At 40.3% G+C, this 24,186-nt stretch overlaps 1 protein-coding gene across 1 annotated transcript in view; it reads left to right on the forward strand.

The window, feature by feature from the left end:
* The first annotated feature begins 2,510 nt into the window (after positions 1–2,510).
* DPY19L4 (dpy-19 like 4) overlaps positions 2,511–24,186 on the forward strand; it is a 35,697-nt gene continuing 14,021 nt past the window's right edge. The window contains 16 exon segments of the mRNA XM_040546552.1: positions 2,511–3,956; positions 6,824–6,931; positions 7,871–7,995; positions 8,605–8,695; positions 10,403–10,524; positions 11,362–11,507; positions 13,239–13,335; positions 13,337–13,363; positions 13,931–14,065; positions 14,876–15,007; positions 15,097–15,195; positions 16,325–16,398; positions 18,215–18,373; positions 20,054–20,173; positions 21,303–21,423; positions 22,917–22,973. Of these exon segments, the coding sequence (XP_040402486.1) occupies positions 3,818–3,956; positions 6,824–6,931; positions 7,871–7,995; positions 8,605–8,695; positions 10,403–10,524; positions 11,362–11,507; positions 13,239–13,335; positions 13,337–13,363; positions 13,931–14,065; positions 14,876–15,007; positions 15,097–15,195; positions 16,325–16,398; positions 18,215–18,373; positions 20,054–20,173; positions 21,303–21,423; positions 22,917–22,973 (1,752 nt within the window). The 5' untranslated portion in view covers positions 2,511–3,817.

The following is a 24,186-nucleotide window of genomic DNA, read 5'->3' on the forward strand; positions in this document are numbered from 1 at the left end:
TTTTGGAGGGTGGAAAGACAAAGTAGAGTGAGGAATTATTTTAAGGTGGTACAAAAAGGGGATGAAGATGGCTAAGAGATTGTTCGAGAGACGAAGAACAGAACATGGACAGGACGAGAGGCTGCACAGCACCACACAAGTCTAAACACAGGCTGACTTATGAGGTAGTCCTAGATTACAGGGAAGCATCAGGAGTGACAGGAAGAAGTAAACAAAGTGAACATGCAGGATCTCATGCTGTTTCAAGGACTGTATTGGAAAACCCATCATCAAGGCATGGCAAGTAAAGAGGCAGGACAGAAAACAAAAGAGAACAGGGAGGTGCTCTTGGTAATCACATCAGTAGCGCCTTCTGCTTTGGTGGGGAGCTGGAAAAAGGGAAAAGGAAAATTACAAAGGCCTCACTAGAAAACAAAACGCAGATTTACTACTACAGGAGTCAAGCAAACAGAGAACAGAGCCATAAGCATGTTTCCATGTGCCCAACTTGGTTTCACTGGTGTGAAACTAAGTTGGCTCCGTTGATTTAATGGACATAACTGTGTTAAAGAATGAAGCAGCTGACAATGGAATCTGACTCACTTATATCCTGGGCAAGAGCTGACATGATCAAAAGTACCGGAAGCTGTGCTGAGATAAAGTAGGAAGAGGATTAAACAGGTGGAAAAATCCCGAAGGTTCTCTATGATTCAATAAAAACCTTTTCTAGAGGGTGCTGGGTACGCTTTATGCAAACGTATACTACATTAAAAAGGAGACAGATTCCCCAAATACTTTTCTTCTAGTTAACAAAAACACTTCTTGTAACTACTCATGAACAACACGTCATGGAAGACGCACCTAATGCTTTCATTAGGAATTGCCCACCCTGACAATTTCTTGCCCAAATCCTACATACCATATTGGGTACCGAGAACACAGAAACACATCAGCAGCACACCCTGCAAACAAAAGAGTTTAAAACGGTTTGTTTCTTTTTGTGCAGTTTAATTTTCTGACTTCTTAGTTCTGGTTTTAAGTAATTGACTCCATGTTGTCATTCCTCCCCTATCAGATGGGAGAACACAGTGAAAATCCTCGGACCCGCAAACATGCACGTAGGTCATGCTTTTGACATCCTAGTAGAATAAATATAGCTTTGGGGAGGAAAGAGTAAGAAATAATCAAATTAAGCAAAACCTTGGGATGCTGGTAACACAGAACTGTAAGTTAGAAGCCAGAAAATTAACTCCACAAAAGGCCAAAATTAGGAGAACGGGTGAAATATCTGTAGTATTTACCAGATTACTGAAATCAAATTTTACAACATTTTTTAAGTATGGGGGATTGTTACTTATTTAACATACCAAAAAAAATATATCTTGGTATGTTTACAGAATAAACAAGTACACATTCTCCGTTTCTGAATAATGACAAATATGCTCAATATTAATGCTTTATACTAAGGTACATCTGTGTATTGTTTGCCTCATGACATCTCTAAAACAGAGAGAAAAATATTGTTAAACTAGAAACCATCAATAACATGGACTTGTAAACAAAAAGAAAAGTTATGTCTGTAGGGCTTAGAAATAATATGTAAATAGAGAACTAATGCCATAATGCAGATACATGATTCATGTTTGTACCGAGAAAGCTTGGAAAAAGAACCCAACATCCCTATATTTATTCATTTTAATGCATTACAGCACGATGTTTAGGACACAAAGTAAGCTGCCAAATGAAATACCTTGCATAGAAAATTAGTTATACAAAGTGTTTGGGAAGATTGAAGAGCAGCATTAGTAACATTTTCAACATTACTCTAAAAATTATTTCAGCCTATTCATTCTGAGAGAAAGAAACTTGCATGAAAAATTTTTGTTTCTCTCACCTTCAATTTTGTAATTTATTCAGAGAATACCTTGGAAAAAATGAAAAACAAGTGAGCGGGTTGGATTTTTTTTTTCATTTCCCTTTTATCTGTATAGTTATTAACTGTCTGTATGTAAATAACTTTACATGCATTTATGGTTACATGCATTTATGAGTTTAAAGTGCAGGATTACCCATACACTGGAGCATTTGTAGAAAACTCCAGTTCCACAAGAAATGTAACAAGGCACAGTATGAAACAGCGAATACAAAGGAGGCTTAAGAAGACCAAAATTTACAGCATAACTGTACAGTCATTTGTTTTACTCCTGTCCATGTATTAATGGTCTGATTACAAATATTTAAAATTATTATTGCTGTTTTGATTGCAAAGATTATTTGTGTTCATTCCAGTGACTTATAATAGAATCAAGTTATGAAAAAAAAATAAAACAAATCAAACCCAACTACATTAAAAATGCAATGGATAATTTATGGATCATTAAAAACATAAGCAACTCTTTTAACTATCCAATAAATCAACTATTGCAGAAGTATTTTAAATTTTATTAAAAAACCCAGGAAACTTATAAATCTCATTTTACGCTCCAATAGGATACACAAATTGGTTTATTTTTTCCTTTCAGCTGCTAGACGAGAAACCAAATCAGTTTTCCAGCGGCTGATCAGACAGTGGGCTGACTGCAGGAAGACATGCAGCCCCCAAGGGCCGATTGCCACAAACCTCTCCGACAGCTTGTCCAACAGTTTGCTTCTGTGAGGTTGAAACAAGCCCAGCTGCTCTGCTCGGGGATGCACTCTGGTGCGGACAGAGCTGGCTGATGAGAGCTCCTGGGTCACAGCCTCCCAGCCCCGAAGCGAGCCCTCAGCTGACTGTGCCTGGGCAAACTCTGCACACACACAGGCGATGACATGCAGACACCTCTCAGTCACGTCATTCTGTTTGTTTCTGAACTTTCAGGTAGCAAGTGTCAGGGCGTCTTCAGCAATCTTTCAATATTGAGTTGGTATTGTCCTGCTCCCAGAGATGATGACTCTAATCTGATAGTTCAGGGCACGACTCCCTCAAAGGGTGGCAGTATTTAGTCCAGAGCGCACACAGAATCATGGAATCATTAAGGTTGGAAAAGACCTCCAAGACCACCTGGTCCAACCATCCCCCTACCACCAATGTCACCCACTGAACCGTGTCCCTAAGCACCACGTCCAACCTTTCCTTGAACACACCCAGGGACGGTGACTCCACCATGCAGGGAATGACATCTGCATGAGGGTGGCGAAGCCCTGTACACCTCCACACGCGTACCATGATCATTAGAGAGAGATCCCCAACCTTTAACGTTTATGGTCTGACCCAGTTGTCGGCAAGACAGAGGAAAATGTAAGATGACCTAGCTAAGTATCAGATCTTACCCCAGCCCTCCACCTTCTGCCAGACTCTTTCTGCCAAGACTAAGATCTGAGACTAAGAACTCTAGACCAAGATCCTATAAACCTTTGAACTTCTTGGCACCCTTTTAGCACACAGGGCTTTATATACTCCCTGTTATAGGAACTCACGGTGACCACCTGTGGGTAAACCCTTAGGGGGACCTCCTGAGGTGTGTCCCCCGGACGTGATTCAGGGACTGTACCACCCCAAGTGCCCCCAGGACGTGGTTCAGGCTCTGCACCGCCCCGAGAGCAGCAAAGGAGCAGGTTATACTCCGACACCGGGGCACTGCTCCCACCCCAGCCGCCTGCCCACCGCCGGCTCAGCCGCGGGGGGCGCCCCTTCCCTCAGCAGCTGGGGCAGGGCGCCGCCATGTCGCGGTACGCCGCGGCTGCGCGCCGGCCGCCTCCCCTCGCCCCGCCGCCGCGGTTCCGCCTCCCCTTCCACACACGGGGCGCCCGGAGGCGGCGGTAGGAAAGCCGGGGCCGGGCCGCTTCCCCTCGCCGGGGTATGCGAGAGCGCTGCCGGCCGCGGGGCCGAAGAGAGGCGGGCGGCGGCCGGAGAGCGGGCGGGGCGGCGGTGTCGCCCCCGAGGGAGCAGCGCGGGGCCCCGGCGGCGGGCGGCGGCGGCAGGCGGGCGATGGAGGAAGGTGAGGGGCCGGGTGTCACCGCCATCCCTCGCCCCGTGGGGCTGCCCCGCCGCCGGGGAGGCCCGTGTGGGCGCTGCGGGGGGCAGGCTTCGTCCCCTTCCCCGCCTCAGGCCCGAGGGGGGCGGCCGGGGGCAGCCCGGGGGCGCGGGGCTCCTCTGTGCAGGCAGCCCCCATTTATTTGCCCCCAGGGGTTTTCTGTGGGGTGCCCCTTTGTGGGGCTGGGGGGTGGCGTTTGGCTTAATAGGGGAGCACGGCCGGGAGTGGGCATCTTGAGGAATAGGGGAGCAAAGGAGCCGTGCGACGCGCTGTGTCCCAGCTCTCCTAATTTTGGAGGCTTTCTGGGCTGGATGTGGGCTCCGTGGCAGCAGCGCCCAGGGGTTTGTGCTGCTGGGATGCACACATCTGCCTCTGGGGCTGTGCGAGCTCTGTGGTGTCAGCTCAGACCCCTGAAGGCCACGGTGTGTGGTGGGGGACCTGCTGCTGGCCTGGCGCACGGCGTCTGGGCCATCGCTTCTGGCGCCAATGCTGGAAAACAGAATCCCTCACTGGTGTCTGTTCACCCTGCGGGTGCACTTCCCTAGCTTGTAGGTCTCTGTTGTGCTTCTCTTGGTCATCTTTTTCTGCAGACTGAGGAAAATATCCTAACACGCTTACTTGAGATGTGAATGGCAGCCACTGCGCAGCCTTGATCCTTGTTGGGGTCCCTCTCTGAAAGTTTCCCAGTCCTGCTTTATCCTTCTTCCAATAAGAGGACAAAAATCGCAGATAGTGGTCACTTTACTGGTAAAAAATGGATTAAAAGAGTGGCACACAGGAGCAGTGGCTCTGCAACAGAAACACAAAACTAAGTGGAACACGATCACTAAATGAGTTAAAAAACTTAAGGGAACTTGCAGGGAACTGGGGAGCGATCGTGGATAGAAAATTGCTTGCTGGATAGAGAGACACTAGAGGCTGTGTCATCAGTTCAAAATGCTAGATTATTTTTAGTCGTCACCTTGGTTGACTTTCATTTCACCCCATTTAAAAGGATTCATGGAAGTGGAAACAGCATTTTTCTTGTTTGAGGCAGCTGCAAGTTGAACAGAAATAGCATCCTTGGATCTTCCTTTATTATTGTTTCTTCTGAGGGGGAAATCTATTGAGCAGTTTTCAAATTGAGGTGAAGATCACTTGCTGACTGAGGTGTAGTGGTTTCAGAATTAGAGTTTGAAATTGTTTTTTCTTTAGGAGTTTTCTATTGGTGCTGCTAACTGTAAACTTTACAAGCATCTTACATTCGAGTTTGGTTCACTAATAATATGCTAAAAATAATGAAAGAAATACATTTTCCTCCAGCGTTCTCACGGCGACTTCTTTGGTCGTAACTAGGGTGGCAAGGACAGACAGTTGTCTTTCCAAGCAATCTGCACGTTCTGGTGATGTAAATATTTTCTCCCATTTTATCTTGTCTGATACAAATGACTTACAGTTGCAGTGCACTCTGTGTTTGCATTGCTGATTGATTTAAGGACACGAAGAGTTACCAGTGTACCTTTCGTTTTGGATTGACCTAATGGTAAATGCGATATTGAGTGCCTTAAGCATTGTTTTGTTGAATATTGTTCTAATTCTTGTTATGTTTAAGAAGCTAGACGTTTTCTATTCATTGTACCATGAAAAATGATACAATTGAGATCTTGGTCTGCTTAGAATAATTTATAATTGCTTTGAAAATCCCATTAAAACACAAAGGCAGGTTCAATGTTATGGGCAGACACCACTTTAACAGGTTGTTTATACTACTATCCTGTTTCTGACTTCTAAATCTAATAGTTGGGGTTTAAAAGTAGATCGATTTAGATGTGAAGTAATACACCGCCAGAGTAATTAGCAGCTTTATTGTGGGATGGCAAGAATGATGCTTGGAGTTTAACGTTGAATGGCTGCATGAAGCTCTGTTTTAAGTCCAGAAGAATCACTGGTCGAAGTTTTGTAGCCTCTGTAGGTCAAATTAGATAGCCAAAAGGACTGGAGTGCGAATTACAGATAACCCTTTTCCTCACGCTTCTAAAATTATACTAAGTATTGTGGGGCGTCATCTTGAATATAGTAGCCATAGCAGATATTTTGCAACGAGTCTTTTTGAATGGACACTTGCACTCAGAGAATTAGCCTGGTTACTTCTCAGACCGTAAAATAAATGGACCAGGGCTTCACACTGCCGTTGTGTACAGAAAACAGAAGCCAAGGTCCTCAGTCGTGATGTGAAACGAGCTATGTGGCCTACCAGACCGGGCCTTTTCATTCTGTATTACACTAAGAATTCATAAGTCGGCTTAATTCCAATAGATTTGGAAGCAGGAAAAGTGTTATGATGAAAGCTTTTATAAAGTCAGTGTAACATGAAGATCAGACGGCTCAATTTAAAAGCAGTGGCTAGCCCAGTTTTTACATAACAGTAATGTGCCAAGTGTGCTACTCTACTAAAGCCGTGTAAAACCAGAATGAGAGTAGTATGGAATTGACACCAATCTCTCGCAATGTCAACACCAACTCATCTAAACTTCCTCTTTCCTTCATTTCTATAAAATGTTAACGAGGGAGTAAAACAGCTAACTTCCAGTTTGATTCAGGGTAATCCCAGAGTATGACCTCAAGAGAAAATTACTGATTTTCCCTAAGGAATAACTAGGGATTGATTTCTGTGTAGTTATAACATTATTTTAGTTATGCATATGAAATAGTTTAGCTGAGTCTTCTTGTCAAATGTATTTGCTGTGTGGCTGAATCCCTGGCGATAACTGGCTGTTACCTGCTGCTGCGTGGATTTCTCAGAGTGTGATTTTAGGTATTCTGTTGCAATAACTTCAGAAAAATGTCTTCAGGGGCAGCAGACCTGCGACAGAGGAGGAAACAAAACTGCACAGAATCTGACAAAATGGCTCCAGAGGAGAGAAACAAAGAAAACTCGAAGCTGGGAAGATCGCCAAAATGTAAGCTACAGAATTTTTAGCCAACTTCTGATTTCTTTTTTCATATTCTTTTACATTTTATGGGAAGATATTTCTAGCGCAGTAATTTATAACAGACTTGCTTTGCATTAGGTTTTTGAATGTTTCAAGAGAAAGCGTGCATGCACATTAGGATTCTTTAGTAATGACATTTTATGTATTGCAGAGTAAAATGCTAGTCCTGGGTTGTTTCAGTTGGAGGAGGGAGGTGTTAAGAATCTTATTGTTGGATATTTGAGTACAGATAAACATTTTAATTGCGCCTGGAATTATCTTTCAGTTGAGAAGCTGAAAGGCATGAATTAATGGTATTGAAACAATAGTCAAAAGTCCTTACAGCTCTTCAAGGCACAGAACTAAAACCAGGTGTAATTTTATGCAAAAGCTCACCAAGCTACCAAAAACTTTTATGTTAAAAGCATATACTAACTTGAGGGAGCTACAGGGGAAAGAACGGGTAAAATTCAGATTATTTCCTTCCTTTTCCATTTGAAAAGCGGAATGGAGAATAGCATGTCTCAGCATTGGTGTTAAATGGGATTTGGTCACTTTTTTCTGTTGAGGCATTTAAAGATTTTATGGTGTTTTGGACAAAATTAAGAATTTCTTCTCCGTGCTTGTAATTCATTTTTCCTTCTTGAAATTCCTTTGAAACTGAAGCTTGTTAGAACAGAGAGGAGTTTGCCGTGGAGCGTGTGGGTATTGTATCCAAAAGGCCTATGAAGCAGCGGTCAGAAATGAGAGAGAAAACTGCAGGAAAGGAACAGCAACACAGATCTTGATGGATCTGTGGTGATGGTGGTGGGATAATTCTGATGCCGGTACGCTTACCTGCTGTTCAGCAACAAGTCACAGTGAGGGCATACTGTTTGTGGTTTAAGTCCTCTGGACTACTTTAGCTTTTTCACTCTCCCTTTTCAGATTTGTTAATTCAACGGTTTGCGAAACTTTTCTTTGGCTGTCTCGCGGCAGTCACTAGTGGAATGATGTACGCTGTGTACCTCTCAACATACCATGAACGGAAATTCTGGTTTTCCAGCAGGCAGGTAAAGAAAAAGTTAAATTACTGAAACAAAAGCCAAATTGTTTCCTTGAAATTAAAGCCGATCCATGCCAGGTTGGAACTGCTTGCTTTCAGAATCCCATGTCTTTCTGCTCAGGCCTCTGTCTTTGAAGTAGTTCCTTAAAAAAATAAGGTGTTTCTGCTACTGAGAGTAGTCTTGTCTTGTCATGTTTTTCTGTGTTTTCCCATGCCATCCTTTATAGTTGAAATAACTTTTCTAAAATTTGGATGAAAAAAGGAAGCATAATGGGGTTGTGTAAACTAAACATCAGGGATGTGTGTTTTTTTAAGAACTGTATTGTTTAGCGAGGTATGGAAAGTCAAACGAGATTCGGGTCTGAGAATATGAAATAATCCTGTGCGTCTTGTGCTAACTTAGTATGTGGATTTGAGTTGCTCTGATTCCTAAGTTCTAGGGAGTGTTGTATACCTGACAGAGGTGCTGGGAAGATTAATGTTTTGTGGAATACTTTGAAGATGTACAGTGGAGTCATAACCATGTGCTGTATTACAAAAGCAGTCTGTCTGAAAATATATGGTCTTCCATGGAAAGAGATTGCAGGAGGTGAATATTTATTTATTTTTTTTCTAGGAACTTGAACGAGAAATTACATTTCAGGGTGACAGCGCCATTTATTACTCATTCTATAAAGAACTGCTAAAGGCTCCTTCCTTTGAAAGAGGTACAAAAACGTTTATTTTATTAACCTTGAAAAGTTCTGTTCTCTTTTTGGAGGCAGTTATAACTGCTGCAGACTAAGGAGGCTGATTTTTATACTCCTGTATAGGCATATTGGTCAGATTTATAAAAACTGCACGCTGACCTAACTTTCCAGAGTAGGATTAATGTTATGCTGATACTGCCACATCTGTTATCGTCGGGTTTGCCCATGCTATGTCGTTGATTTTTAGCTCTGTAAGCGTATTGTTCTTTAATTTGGAAACGGGGGATGGAAATTACTGTTTCATCCCATGAGAAGGTAGAACAGTTTCTGTCAAGAGATGATCTGCTCCGTCCTGTCCCTGCCAGCAGTTTCTAAACCTGTCAGCTGTGATGAGTACTTGTTGATGAGGGCTGAGCGAGGGGGACAGAAACCAAGAGGGAGGAGAACGAGCTGGGTGGCAGTGGTTTCTCCTCCCTTTGTGCTCCTTTTTATCCTGCGCTGGCTCTGGAGGTCACCACCATCCATAACTGGGTCAGGTTCTTGAACCAGTGGAAAATGAAAACGGCGAAAAGAAGCTCGAACGGTTCTGTGCTATTTTAGTGAGTTCGGAAGAGCACAGGGGGAAAGGTGAGACTGCTGGGAGGGAGGGAGGAGTGACCAGCCCTGTCTTGCAGCAGCCAGCTGTTGAATTAGTTCAGTCCTCTTATGAAATCTCATCCTAAGCCAGTTAAACTTTATGGGTATAGTTTTATTGGTAGCGGTTTCCCAGCTGATGCGTAGCATATGTCAGCAGTGTGCAACATGGCTTTGGAACAGTCGATTCCTTATTATCCCTGGGAAGATTACCCGTGCTGGCGATGGATGGGCTGCCTCATTCACAGGCGTGCTGCAGCTGGCTCTGCAAACAGGTAGACTCGTGTGTCTACGAGGCATTTAGGAGGCATGCAGTTTTCAAAGGCTTTCATGGCCCTGCTGAGCCCAGATTTGAGCTCTGTAAGACCTGGTTTGGCCTGCAGAGAACCAGATGCAGACCACACACCAAGATGCATTCAGAGCTGGAAACAGTAATCTTCTTTGCTGCACTGTTGTTGGGTTTATTGTTCTTTCTTTTTTTTTTTTTTTATGGATTATTTTTCTCCTTCCCTCCATTGTCCTAAATAATGACAAGTTATTTTTTAAATTATAATGTCTCTGAGTGATGTGTCCTACAAGTATGCCAACTTCAGCTTCATCTCAATCCCACACAAAGGCATGTTGTGTTAGGTGAGTGGGCCTTAGAAGTCTCAGAAATGCAGGGCTGGGAACGTTGATGAGGCCGTGGAGTCTGACCTCTCTGTGGAGACAAGTTTAATACGTCCTGCTCATCCCTGGTAGATCTTTGTCTCGCTTCTTAAGAAGCTCCTGTGAAGGTGATCTGTAGGGAGCTTGTTCCAGGACTGCATCAATGTGTTGTACCTGAAAAGACTACACGTTAGCTGATTAGTTTTGGACCTTCCACTTAAAGACTAGTTCAAAAAACGGTAATGATTTTGTTGCAATATCAATAGGTTGGAACAGCACCTAGCACAGTAATTTCTTCTTCCTTTTAAAATCAGAAATGATGAATCAGGTAATCGCTTCAGCGTCCAAATCGGTTTCCCCCTGCCTTTGAGTATACTTCTCATCCCTTTTAAGAAGAGCAATAGTAAGTGCTTCCAGGAATAATATATTTTCTTTTGTCTGTAGGTGTTTATGAGTTGACGCACAACAATAAGACAATATCGCTGAAGACGATAAATGCAGTCCAGCAAATGACTTTGTACCCAGAATTGATTGCCAGTGTGTTGTACCAAGCATCTGGTAGTGAAGTATGTGCGTTTCTCCTGCTTCCTGTGCTTTCAGCGTATGTGTGTGTGACTTGCCATGTTGTGTACAGTAAATACATGCGATTTTTCTGGAGTGAATCGAGCTAAGCCTACCATCAGGTTCTCCTCAATTCCCATCAGTCTTTGGAATAGGATGGGGGGTGGGGGAGTTACATGCACTAAACCTTTCTGTCTGTTATTTCTTTACTTCTGCAACCCCCTTAGAAGTGCTGAGAGGATCTGTGCCATCCATTAAAAGCACAAAAGTTAGGTCCTTCAGAGTACTGACCAGTGCTACCTGTCTCTATCCATTCAGTATAGGTAACAGGGAAATAGATTTTTGTAGGTGAACCTTTTGTCTCTTTCTGCTCCACTTGGGCTTTGTTCTGCTTACGCTGCATACTTGTGTCCTCCCTTATGCTCTCTCATTTAACTTTTTTATTTTTATATGTTCTCCTCTCTGTTTGGAACCATTTTTACCACATCTTTACCTTTCCAAGTTCCTCTCTTACCTACTTTCTTTCAGTAGCCCAATGAACTTTATATCTCACTGCAGTATGGATTCTTTAAATCTGACCCGTGCAGAGTTCATGCTGTAGCAAATACAAAAATCCTGGCACTAGCAAGCTGAGTCCTGAGTGTGCTGTCAGTAAACACGGCTTCGTTCTCCCTGAGCCCAAAAGAAAAGCATGCTTGATACTCTCCTAGAATTGAGGCCGTCTCTTACCTGTTTGTAAAGCACCTAGCACGCTGTTAGCAATATGCATATAGTAAGTAGCAATACTTTCCAGCTTCAGCTCAGTTGCCGCTATGTCTCTTCGTTTTTATTTGTAATTTCAGGAAGTTATTGAGCCAGTGTATTTCTACATTGGTATAGTTTTTGGACTGCAGGGAATTTATGTGACTGCATTGTTTGTAACCAGTTGGGTTATGAGTGGGACTTGGCTGGCAGGAATGCTGACTGTAGCATGGTTCATTATTAACAGGTAAGAAAAACATCTTTCTACAATCTAGTTTGTCACTAAGGCGTTTGAAAATATGAGAGTGGGTTAAAATGCTTTCTGTTAAACTTTGTGTTCTCGTTGTGAGAGCGGGCTCTTGTGCTGAATACAAAGGGTTTCCCGGAGATGCACTGACTCTGACGATGCCTTGGGTAATGGAAATAGTCTCTTGTCGTCCAAACCAGCCACGCTGTCAGTTGGCCTGAGCTCATGGCTGTGTGTGAATACATGGGTGTTTTCACACGAGTCCATTTTGCAAAAAAACATTCATCAGAAGGTTTTGGTTTTGTTCTGATGAAGAATAAAAACAAATTTCTGAAGTTGCTGAAAAGAGAAGTATTGTCTGTGGCCAGCTCCAAACATTGTGACCATTGTTCTGTTGCTTAGAAGGAAATGACCAAGTGCATTTTTTCTATAAAGGATCCTTGATTATTATTATTTTTTTAATCTTCTTTTTGTAGAATTTTTTTGTGCAATGTGGAATCTTCTTAGATGATTCTGACCTCAACATTTTTTTCATTTTGTAACGTTTCACTTGCATGAAAATGCCCCTTCCTTTTGTGAAACACCACAATAATAGGGAACCTCATGTAGGCAATGAGAACTTGTGTTCTCATTCCTGGTTTGTCACCAAATAGCTCTGGGGCTTTCTGTGAACTTGAGAGTACTTATTTGCCCTGAAAAATGTTGAAATCCTTTTTAAAAAAAGAAAAAAAGGACACAAAAAGCTATGGAAGAGCGAAGTGTTAGAGATGTACTTTTAAAGTTGAGCTGTTGGGAAGCGTCTCTTAGGAGTGTGAAGTCATCATGACCAAATCCGTGATTAATGGCTAAAAATACTGCTCATCAAGCTGATGTGAGCAGTGGAAAGTAGGAAAAATGGTGAATAAATCTGTATTTTTTTCAGCAGCAGAGAAGATTAAACACTGTTAACAAATTGAATGGTCTGGTAGTTAAAAAAAAAAAAAAAGCTCCAAGTACTCCTCTGTGAGGCGCTTCAGAGGTAAAAATGAAAGGTGACGCTTTCAAGTCCCTAAACGATAAAGGAGCTTGAGGCTCCTTTTTAAAAGCGCAGTAGACAGAAAGAAGACTATGTACCTCTGAAACCGATGGCTTTGATCACATTTGAAAGCACGCCTTGTGCTTCTAAGTTGCTTTAGCACTTTTTAAAACTTTCTCCTCCAGTTCCAATTGTGCAGGTACTGTCAAGTCACTCCACGAGAAGATCCTGCTGCTGTTCTGTCCCATGCTTCCCATCCGTCTTTAATCCCTCGTTTTGCTGGGGAGAATTTTCCCCGTAGGCCAAGTATCTGCTGGTGCTGCTGCTGCACTGCTTTGGATTCGGAGTATGTTGTGCTCTATTGCCTAAGCTGCTTTTTAAAACATAGGAGAACAGAAAAGGCTCTTCTCTCTCAGCTGATGCTCATGATAACATGAAAAGCTGCTGTTCCAGCAGTGGTCCCCAGCCTTTGGGTTTGTAAATGCCACCTGATATGGAGTTGTGCTGAATAAGTGAGTCAAGATTGGACCTTCCACGCTGATATTAAATTTGTGACCTGCATCAGCAGCAAAATTGTGCCCGTGTTGCTTTAAACCTGATACAGGAATAGCTTGCTTGCGAGGCCACGCTGGTAACTGGAAGTGACATGTAGGCTTTCCTTGATATTTTTGTTCCGTAAATCTTTAATAATTTTGTTTGTCTGTACTTTATTCTAGGACAGATACAACAAGAATTGATTACTCCATACCATCAAGGGAAAATTGGGCTTTGCCATATTTTGCATGTCAAGTAGCAGCTCTCACAGGCTATTTAAAAAAAAAACCTAAATTGTTCTGCAGAGGTAAAACTAAATTAATTTCTTAATAAAGAGTTGGTGGTGGAACTGTGCTCTAGAGTAGTTACCTCTTTGTCGCTACTGCCCTGCTAGGGAGGAAACTGTAGATGTTTTGTTTGTCCTTCTCAAAGCCGCCACTTGGATTTCTCCTAGGCACGTGTGGTTTTTGCTAAGCGAGTCGTGCCCTGCCCTGTTATGCCCCCGTGAGGGTTTAGAGAGAACAGTGTGGGAATCAGCTGTGTGCTGTCTTTTTTAAGATAAACAGATGCCGAATGTTTCTCAATACGCAGCCTGTTTCATTTCTTTTCCTGTTGCTTGGAGAAGATGGTGGTAACTTCCTCTCCCTGTCTCTCTGTCAGAGGTGTTTCTTTTGATTGGCTTTCAGTGTTTTTGAATGTTTCAGTAATGACTTTTTTCCATCTGAGAAGGTATTAAGTATGTCTGAATGCAGTATTTTATTTATCTCCTAAAATAGTGAATTTCTGTAATTCCTGTTTTAATGACCTCTCAGTTACTTAGTGACAGAGATGCGTAGGTATCAAATTAATGCTTTGTTGTTCTTGTTTTCTCTAGAAGTTTTGTTACCTTCTGGTGAGTGCTTCAACGTACACCTTCATGATGATGTGGGAGTACAGTCATTATCTCCTGTTTGTCCAGGCCGTGTCTCTTTTTCTGCTTGACAGCTTTGCTCTGGCACAGACAGAAAAGGTATTAAAACTCATCGACCTCCTGGTAGTTGGGGACTTAAATACAGCCTCAGAGGTGCCTGCCATACATACTGCTCAGGAGCTGCAAAGGACATAGATCGAGTGATTACTCGAGTGTCTGGCAGCCTGGGTCCAGCTAAAGTGCACGTCCTGTCCTTTGGAAGAATGAAATGGCTTAAAATTTGCTCTCCTTTGGCCTGCTGTGTTTCAGACAGCTTCCCTAACAAAAGGGCAGAACCTAAAGAAAGCCCCAAGGCCTGAAAACATCCTCGGAGAGATGGCCACCCCAGATGGCCCACCCTATACTGATACAGTCAGTGAATAATGCAAATGCTGTAGGCTAACTAGTAACTGTTTATTCAATATGAGAAAGTATTTGAAATTCTTCTGCAAAATGGTTCTTAGAAATGTAACAGTAAGACATTTTTCCTTAGCCTTTTCCTATGGTTCCTGCTTCATACTTGCGTGCCTTCGAGTTTTCCTAGATGTGACGTCAGTTTCAAACTGCGTGCAGGAATAATTGGTCACCTCTTCTTTCAGTTTCTTTTATATGTTCTTCAGCAGAAGAAAATACTACTACTTGGGGCATTTTTACAGATTTCCCATGAAGCAGTCTGGTTACTGAATCTGACCAGGGCCGTTTTGATGTGAAATACTTTTCACAGCCAAATGGTACCCTGCTAGATTCCTAACCTTGAGGATAAAGATTTATCCATTAAATCCCCTAATTAACAGGAAAATGAAGTGAACTACCTCCTGCTCTAGAAAGCAAAATGTATATCCACTGTAATTTATTTTGTTTCTTCAACAGGTGCATGAAGTATACAAAATCTACTTGTTTTCTCTCCTCTTGGGGTACCTATTGCAGTTTGAAAATTCAGCCTTACTAGTGTCGCCGCTACTAAGTCTTGTAGCAGCTCTAATGCTCTCTAAATGCCTTCAGGTAACTAGACTCTCCTCCAGCTCTGAACGTAGTTTTTATTATTTCAACGGAACTCCAAATGATACGACATTCTTAACATATTTTTGCAGATGAATATGAAGAAAGGTACATTTTTATCAAGATTGCTGAAAATTATGTACATTTATTTGGTACTCACAATAACACTGATGCTAAACTTCTTATTAAAGGTAAGATTCATCTGTAAAAAGTGATTTTAATTGTTATAATCTAAATGAAAAGCTACGGTTACCTTGAAAAAGTCTTTTGAAGTGTCGCTTATCTTTTTGGTCTGAGAGTTCGTAACTTAATTTATTGTGAATAGAGATAATAGAGTAAATTTTGTATCTATATATTTATTTTAAAACCTTTAACAACCCAAGCAGCTGTTTTTTGTTGGGGGCTTTAGTCTTTTGGGTTGAGATTAAAGCATAGTATGGAAATACTCTTTAAATCACACACTAGTTATTTCATAAATGTGTTTTTTGTTATAACTTGGATGGTTTCTACCAATCGGGTTAGATATTAAAACAGTATTCTTGTGCGTGGAAAAGAGCTAGTAGGCTTAGGGTAGATGTTAACTTTCAGTGGGATTTTAACCTGGTCTTAGGTCTTGGTTAGTAACTCCCTCTTACTGGCCCTAGTCTTTTATGTAATTTGCGCTTTTCCTTTACGTCTCAAATTCATCCTGGTTGTATTAATTAAGTGTCATCTTAAAGATGAAGATCCTAGTAAACGCTAAAAAAGTCTGAGAGAATGCTCAAATCTGATTGTTTTCTTGTGTCATTCAGATTAGCTAGCCTTGCTGTATCTCCAGGAAAATAAAGCCTAACCCTGAAAAACATAACTTAAATTACGTAGACGGTACATAGAACTTTTGGCTGCTCAAACAATTTATGTGAAGATTACAAATGCTCATAACTTTTGCTAGGCTGCAGTCCTATTGTTTAGTGGAGCTAAACACAATGTTCTTTGGCTTGCTCGGTGGTAAGTCCATGTCCATTTTTCATGATCTTTTTTGCCCCACTCGGTAGCCTTCTGGCAACTTGTTGACAACTTCTCGCTAGCCCTCCCATTGGGGTACATGAATGAAATGCAGGGTATTATATTTTCTAGGAAATCCTAAAGACAGATTTATTTAAGTGAAGATTTACAATACTGTATCAGTACCTTAATTGGCACACTTAATCCAATGTGTGGGTTTTAACTAAATCTTGAACAACTGATTATTCCCTGCCATTTTGTAATCTGAATGAAGTGACTATGTGAAAGCTGTTTCCTGCATTTAATAAGATTTTTCTCTGCTAAATTAATTTTCAGATGTTTGTTCCTCATAAGGAAAATGAGCATTTGCTGAAATTCCTTGAAGTAAAACTTGGCTTAAACACAACTAAGTAAGTTTTAATATTTTTTTTTTTTTTTACATTTTCTAAGATATCCAAACTTCTGAAACTTCTCTAAGAAGTACAAAATTTCAGTGGCTTATGTGGATTTTGTAGAGGAGTTAGCAAAACTTTGTATTTGTCACTTGGTTTTAAAAAAAAAAATTTAAAAAGATGCATATACAAAATTTACTTACGATTTGGAGATTTCTGCTGCTCAACATTTCATCCCTTGAGAATGAAATCCCATCATGTAGATATTTGCTTTCTTTGATGTTGAAAAGCAAAAACTTTTTGTACCCTGTCTAGTGTTTCTAATAAGATGTGAAAGCAGGGAGTGTAAGGTAAAGGTAGTGGTCCTGACTGGAAAACCGTGAAAGGAGTCACGGACTATTGATAGTACCTCAAAACATGGTTGGTTGTTTTTTAGTCTTGTAAGAATAACACCACCACCACCAAAAAAAAAAAAAAGCAAGCTATTTGTTTTAGAAGAAATTAAGACAAGGGACAACTTAAAAGTCAGAGGAAATCCTTGTGATCCTAAGAGAAACTGTTTGCATATGTAAAAGAGTTGAGCGTTGGTCTGCAAGAAGGTAACAACACGGCTACAGATATCCTGGAAATCTTCAAACGGAGTATTGGTAAGAACCAGAGATACCTCATGGACCCAAGCCAGCATTTGCAGTTCTGTGCAGGAGTTAGTTCTCTCTCCTGTGAACTCCATCTGTCTCTTACAAAACTACTTCACAGCCTTTCAGGAGAAGATTTGGAAAATGACACCACAAAACTGAAACTGTTGGGGAATTTTTGGAAGAGAAGATATTCTGAGTTTGACCAAGATGCACTGTTGTAAAACACATACATGCACGTTCGTAAATGTTTTGCAAGAAAAGACAAGAATGCTTCTGGTCAGGATTTTGGTTTATTCAGCTACCAGGTATTATGGATGTGTTTTGTTTTTGTTTTTTCCTGGGACTTAGTACATGCTACTTTCCAGGCTCTGCAACCGTGCATTGAAGTTGTTGATTGAGACAAATTGGGTGCAACTACCCCTGGAAAATCGTGTAACTAAATGTGGGAATTATGGTTTGCAGCACAAGAACTTCAAGATCTGTCTTTTAAGGCTAGTTTGGACGTGCTCAGTTGTTAATCCTGAAACTGGTTCTCTCTAACTGAAAGTGGTTCAGTTCTCTGGTCTTCACTTGGGAGTAAAAGAAAACAGGGAAGAAAGCAAAAGAAAATAAAAGACAAGAATGCACTCACTGAATCACGTGCCACACCAAGTCCAGTTGAGAATACACATTTATAGTGCTTCTTGGCATAGTATATAATGTTTCTGCTCATTAACTGAGAAAGAAGAATGATCGAGCGGGTTCAGCTACAGAATTAGAATTTCAGCATTAAGGATTCCATTCTTGGCAGTGCCTCAGGCTTACGTGTGCTCTCAGATGACCACTTTCCCTGTGGAATGAGGACAAGCATACCTTCTTGCATCAATATCTCTAAAATCTTAATCCACTGTGACAACAAAGTGCTTTGTGGTCCTCATAATGGAGCTATACAGGAGGCTGGGTTTTTGTGACAGAGAAGAGTTGTAGTCTGGCCTCTTAAGATCACAGGCTTTTTCTGGAAGATAAGCTTTTGATAGTTACTGTAAAGAGGACTTGTAAAACAGTTTAAAATTATAACATACCACTTTTCAAAGATGAATTTCAAATAGTTTCCTATGACATGAATAGATGAAAACATGCTTGGTTGTTTACTTTTTTTTTTCCTAATCTATGTGGTATTATTATTGTTTTTTAATGGGATGTTTTTGCCTTACTAGGAATTTTACAATGAATTGGCTCCTTTGTCAAGAATCTCTTCAGGCACCATCCCAAGACTTTTTTTTGCGGCTAACACAGTCATCACTGTTGCCTTTCTATATTTTAGTATTAATTATCTGCCTTTTTTCTGTAACTCAGGTCATTTTTAGGAGAATTTGGTAAGTAACTTATTTATATTGGAAATTTAGAAGTGAAAAATAAGAGGTTCATGGATTTATAAGCGAATGGTCAATCGTGTATCTGATTGAGGCCTCAAGACAGGGTTAGCCCATTGAGCATGCGAGGGCATGGGCAGCAGTGGAAGGGCTTCCACAGAAAGTCTTTTAGTGAGGAGCTTCTTGAGCATCCCTTCAGTCAGGACAGGGAATTGTCTCTGGGTTTGTTTATTTGTTTTGTGGTTTTTTGTTTGTTTGTTTTCCAAAGGTGCGATTCCTGCAGAGATTTGGCTAATGGTTTTGTGATATGTTTGTCTCTTAGCACTGTGAGAAAGAAATATCTGTTTTCCCCTTCCAACAACAAAGTCCCTGGATTGTTTCTAGAGGATTTGTTTCTCTGTTTTTTGTTTTTGTTTTATTTTTTCCAAGTTTACATATTGCAAAGAATGAAATGGGTGGAGTTGAGGATTTCAGATTTCTAACACTTTCCTGGGTTTTGTTTTTGTTTTGTTTTTTTTTCACATCTTGTTTACTGTGATAAGGTTCATCAGTCTTAGCTGCTCAGAATGGAGCTGAAGTAAAACGGACTCAATTATTTTTAGTTTCACAGTGATTCACAGTTCCCTTGAGAGAAGGGTAGTGGAGCTGTCTGTGTGCAGGCTCAGAATGGCAAGACTGTAGATCATAGATCCTAGCATAACTTATCTTGGAAGCTGGCTAGGAGATTACATCTCCCTGGTAGAAGATAAATGGTATAGCTGCTTAGGTGTTAGGGCAGATTCCTCACTTGTCTGCAGCAAAAATGAGTAGATTTTTTTTCAAGGAGTAAGACTTTCAATAGGTAAAGATTACACTGCTATAAATGAAAATATGTCAGGTTGGATGTGAAATAATCAGTTCAAAACGATAAACCACTGATTTTTCGCTAGTGGGTGTAGTATCTATTTACTGCTTCATGATGAGCAGTAACTTCAGTATATCCAGCAGGTTTTTTAAAAGCTTAAAATAACCCTTCTCCCTCCTCAAAAAAAAGAAGCTAATTAATTTGGAAACAGTTACTAATCTCAAATATTTTTTGCACTTTGTCATGAGGATTTATTTACAACTTTGTAACTGAGATCACTTAATGGTAGAATAAAATGTCTTTCATGTGTCTCACTATCTTGTTTGTAGAAGAAACATTTGTTGTAAGATTTTGGTTGTATTTTATTTGTAATTATATATTCATAAGATAGTACTGTCACTGAAAGGTGTTTTTGTAATCTTACTTTGTGGTAACATGGTATATGTAGTCATACAAATTCCATAATCTTCACCAGGTTAATGATGCAAAGAGATTTAGAATATGTGTACAGCATGCTTTGCCTAAATGTTCGTGGAGTATGCATGCTCTTGATTAGACTGTCTCTTGTTGCTGAAGTACCTTAAAATAGGATTGGTTGTCATAGGCAGTGATCCTGTTGTGTTAATTCACAGCCATTGCTTCAGAGACAAGGGACAGCAGGTACTGAGAGATCATTGACAAAGAATGAAAACCAAATAAGCAGTGCAACGATGGTGTATGATATGGCACAGAGTGATCTCAGTGTGCTGCTGACTTTATGGTCATAAAAATAGATTTATTGGCACCTTTGCCTGAGATAATGTCTGAATTAAGTGATGTCTCATTTTCTCCAACTGCAGTGGTGAACCACTGAAAGAGACAGTTAAACTTGAGGATGGTCGAATTGGAGAGAGGCCAGAAATAGTTTATCATGTAATTCACACAATTTTACTTGGTTCTCTAGCGATGTGTTTGGAAGGGTAAGTCTCGTTTTGATGTATCTCTTTTGAAAGCAACAGAGAATTCCTAACTGGACGTGATGCTCTATTTTAACCCCCTTTGAAATGTGTCTACAATTCAAAAGTCTTTTCAGAAATATTTTTGGCGTACAGTGGTACTAGTTAGTAGGGGAGATAGCAAAGAGAATTTTGACTCTAACTTGCATAGAGGAGTGTGATGAATTGTGCTTGGTCTCTTTAATGTGTTTTCCAAGCTTTAATGCAGCCAAACTCTGTGAAATTGATCAGAGCAAATGTGAAACGCTTTCCATGCAGTATTTAGGTGTAGAACTGTTCTGTAATTCTTTGAATATTGTACTCTAGTGAGATCTTGTGTAGTGTTTTGATAAATAGTAGTTGTTCTTGATCTCTAAGAAGCAGATTTCTTACCCATCACCTCAGGCTAGCCTGAGGTATACCTTTGCTTGACATGTTAAAGCAGTAGCAAAACAGTTTTCTAAGGTGTTGCGAGTATTAGTCTTTAAAGCTACAGGACCTAGCGTTTGGAAAACCGTGTTTTTCCAGTCTTGGCTCTCATCTAAATGAACTGGAAGGTGGCAAATGTGTGTTTGTATCACACTCGTCATCCTAATATCTGAATATTCACAAATTATTAAAGTGAGCAGACTGTTTTATTGCCAAGTAGTTGTCCTGAATTGTCTGTCCTCAAGAGGCAAACAATGCCAGCAAATAGTAAATTGTTTAATAAACATTTTCCTTTCCTTTCTTCAGGAACTCCCTTATAGTACAGTGTCTGTACAACTTTGATGAATAGCTACTTTTTATCCTTGTTTGGCTGGAAAACTGCAACAGCCAAGTGACTTTACTAGTCTGTATGTTTTTCTTTCATCCTCCCCTGAACTCTGTGAAGGATTTTGTCATCTTTGACCTGGGATCTTGCTCCTACATCTTGCAGCAGATAATCAGGTGCCTGCTCTTCTGCTAGAGATTTCCTTGGTTTACCTTCCAGTGCCATCAAGTTTGATCTCAGATTGCGTGTCAAACGGTCTGGATGTGCAAGCAAAAAAAAATCTGAATGCTTTTATAAGTAGCCTGAATCTGCACAGTGGCATGTACAGAGTCGCAACTAAGTTCTTGCACTATTTTTCAGAATGAAATATCTGTGGACTCCATATGTTTGCATGCTTGCTGCATTTGGTGTGTGCTCTCCTGAACTTTGGATGACACTCTTCAAGTGGCTTCGTCTGAAAGCTGTGCACCCAATACTGCTGGTGAGTTGCTGTCATCAATGTCTTGGGAATTGCAACTAGCAGGCATATCACTTTTAAAACAACAATTACTTAAAACCTAAAGAACTTCCCACTGTACAAACGTGTAGTTCTGTGAGCAGTGGATCTCACATGCCTGCTTTTTCCTGTGCCTTTTATTTCTAGTAGCATGTTTTCATGTGTTCTCTGGTACCTGGTGGTAAACTTGTGTTCACACTAGAGCCTTTTTCTCAGGAGGAGCAGAGCTGTGTTCATCTCTCTCTTTCACATATCTGTTTAATTTCTTTTAAAAATCTTTGAGACCTCAAGACCTCCTATATTTAGTTGAGATCGGCCAAGAAGGTCAAATGCTGTTTAGGAAGAGTGCAGGAGAAAAAGTACAGGCATGCAGGTAAGCATCGATGTAAGTCTCGTTTCACTAGGAAATGAGACTAAAATGTGGTGCTTAGGTTTATTTAATTGCTGAGAGTAAAACAGCTTCATAAGAAATGGTAGCTGGAGTTAACTTAGTGTAGGATTTGTTCTTGTGTGGCCATTTCAGAGAATGCTGCGATTGAAGAAGAGCTTGTGTTGTAATGCAAACAATTCCCACACTTCCAATCCTAGCATTATTCATAATTTGCTGAGAGTTGCTTTGGGCAGCTTTTGTCAGCTTTCTGCACTTGTTTTATTAATAAAATGAAGATAGTGTGTTACCCTACCTTTAATTTCAAGATGCTTATAGGAATAAATATTTAATACTTAAACAAAGATTCATGTATGGCACTTGTGAAAGTGCCATTTACTGTTGAGTCATAACCATTGACGGTGTCCTTCCAGTCAAGGAGTAAGAATATATTCACATACATGTAAAACATGTTCCCTTGTACTTTATACTTACATGCTTCCTGCTATATAGACTTGCTTTTTTCATAGAGTAGCTGTGTTAACAGCTTATTATCAAGAGGAATGCCTTGTGTACACTCCTTACCAATTATTTTCTGTACCACATGAGCAATCTTCTCCTTTTGCAAAGGGTATATGATATGAGTTAGAGTGATGGTGTGATGAAAAATGGTTTTCTGGTTTTTTGTCTCACTGTTGTTAATCTGAATGAAAGCATTAGTAAAATCAGAGTTTGAAATACTTGTTTCATATTTTTTTCTCTTTTCTCAAATTATCTCATTGTGTTTGTATCTAAGAGGTTTTTACTTCTGTTCCCTACTTCATGTGCGCATTGCATCATTGTTTTGTATCATTGTTATACGAGCAGTAATTAACCATCTCTAATATTGGTGGTAAAGTTAACATGGGTCAAAAAAGTCCTTCAGTGCTAAATTAGACAAGCTCTTGTTTGTAGTTTTTTGCCCAGTAGAAGACTGCAAAAATTCACCTGCAGTCACTAAGGTTTCAGACGTAAATGTGGCATGCCAGTGTATGAACAGAATCATCACAAAGTCTAGGTAGGAGAATAGAGAGCAGTCCATAATCCATTTCTTCTAACATCTATTTTCTAGGCTCTCATTCTGAGTATGGCAGTTCCCACAATAATTGGATTCAGCTTGTGGAAAGAGGTAAGAAAAGTACCTTTCTGTATTTTGTTTTGTCTTTAGGCAAAATACGAGTCAGAGCACTGAACAAATACAATGCTAAGGAGAAATAAAAGCTGACATCTGAAAATCTGCTGGCTTCTTTTTGTTTTGTTTTAAAACAAAACTGTTCACATTTTTTAGTATGATGTATTTGAAAATTCAGTTTGTTAACAATCATTTAATGTAATTAAGTATTTGAATTTAAATTAAGACATTATTATATTCATCTGTTACTCTTTGGATATATGAACTGACTCAACAAAGAAAGCATTGCTAAATAAACACTTGCAATACTGAAAAGTGTGTTGTCTCTATCTTGTTCTTAGTGAGAGGACGTGAGATTAGGTGGAAATAAAATTATGGAAGGCCATAGGCAAATAATCTGAGAGCTTTTCAAGCAAACTATAATGGAGCTAAATCCTTAGTGTAGAGAGCACTGTGTATAGATATTGTATATACTACAATACAGGGGGAAAAAGCTACAGATGTTTCCTTGTTTAAAAGAAATACTCTGTTCTTTACTGCAAGTCATGGTGCCAGACGGACTGGCAGGCAGGGGAAGAGTATTTGGAAATTTATTTTTTAGACTTCTTTAAGTGCAAAAAATACCGAAAATATCCCATAGAATGTAACTTCCTACTGTAGTGTCATAGCTCAAAAGAGTTAGTTTGAATAGTTTTATAAGAATTTAAGGTGGTATATTTGAATGCTTTGTAAAAAATAAAATAAAATTCAGTCTTGACTAACATTTTAACAGATTTTATAACACCTGTCTTACAGTAGAAATTTTGTTTGCAGTGTAATCTCACTCTTTACACATTTCTGGCAGAGTTACAGATAATTTTTCCTGAAAAAAAAAGCTGCAGTTGCTCAAAAACGTTATGCAACTGGTTACAAGAGAGAAAATTAGTTTTAGTTGAACAAAGAATTCTTTTTACACATCATTTTTTAGTAAAAGCAGTGTGCAGGTTTGGACTCTAGAGGGCTACATCCCTTGCAAATCCAGCTTTTGCTTTTAAGCATTGGTGAACAGTTTGCTTTCCATGTTCGTAATTCACCCCTGAGCTTGGAAAGTTTGATTGATAGGAACAGGACAGTGCAAATGCCTTGAGGCTCCTAATCTGTTACTTTGGCTACAGAGGGATGAGTGTAAAGCTCAGCATCTTTCTGCTTGGCTGCCTTCTGATTCAGTCAG

This window comes from Cygnus olor, chromosome 2, assembly GCF_009769625.2.
Source record: "Cygnus olor isolate bCygOlo1 chromosome 2, bCygOlo1.pri.v2, whole genome shotgun sequence".
Lineage (NCBI taxonomy): Eukaryota > Metazoa > Chordata > Aves > Anseriformes > Anatidae > Cygnus > Cygnus olor.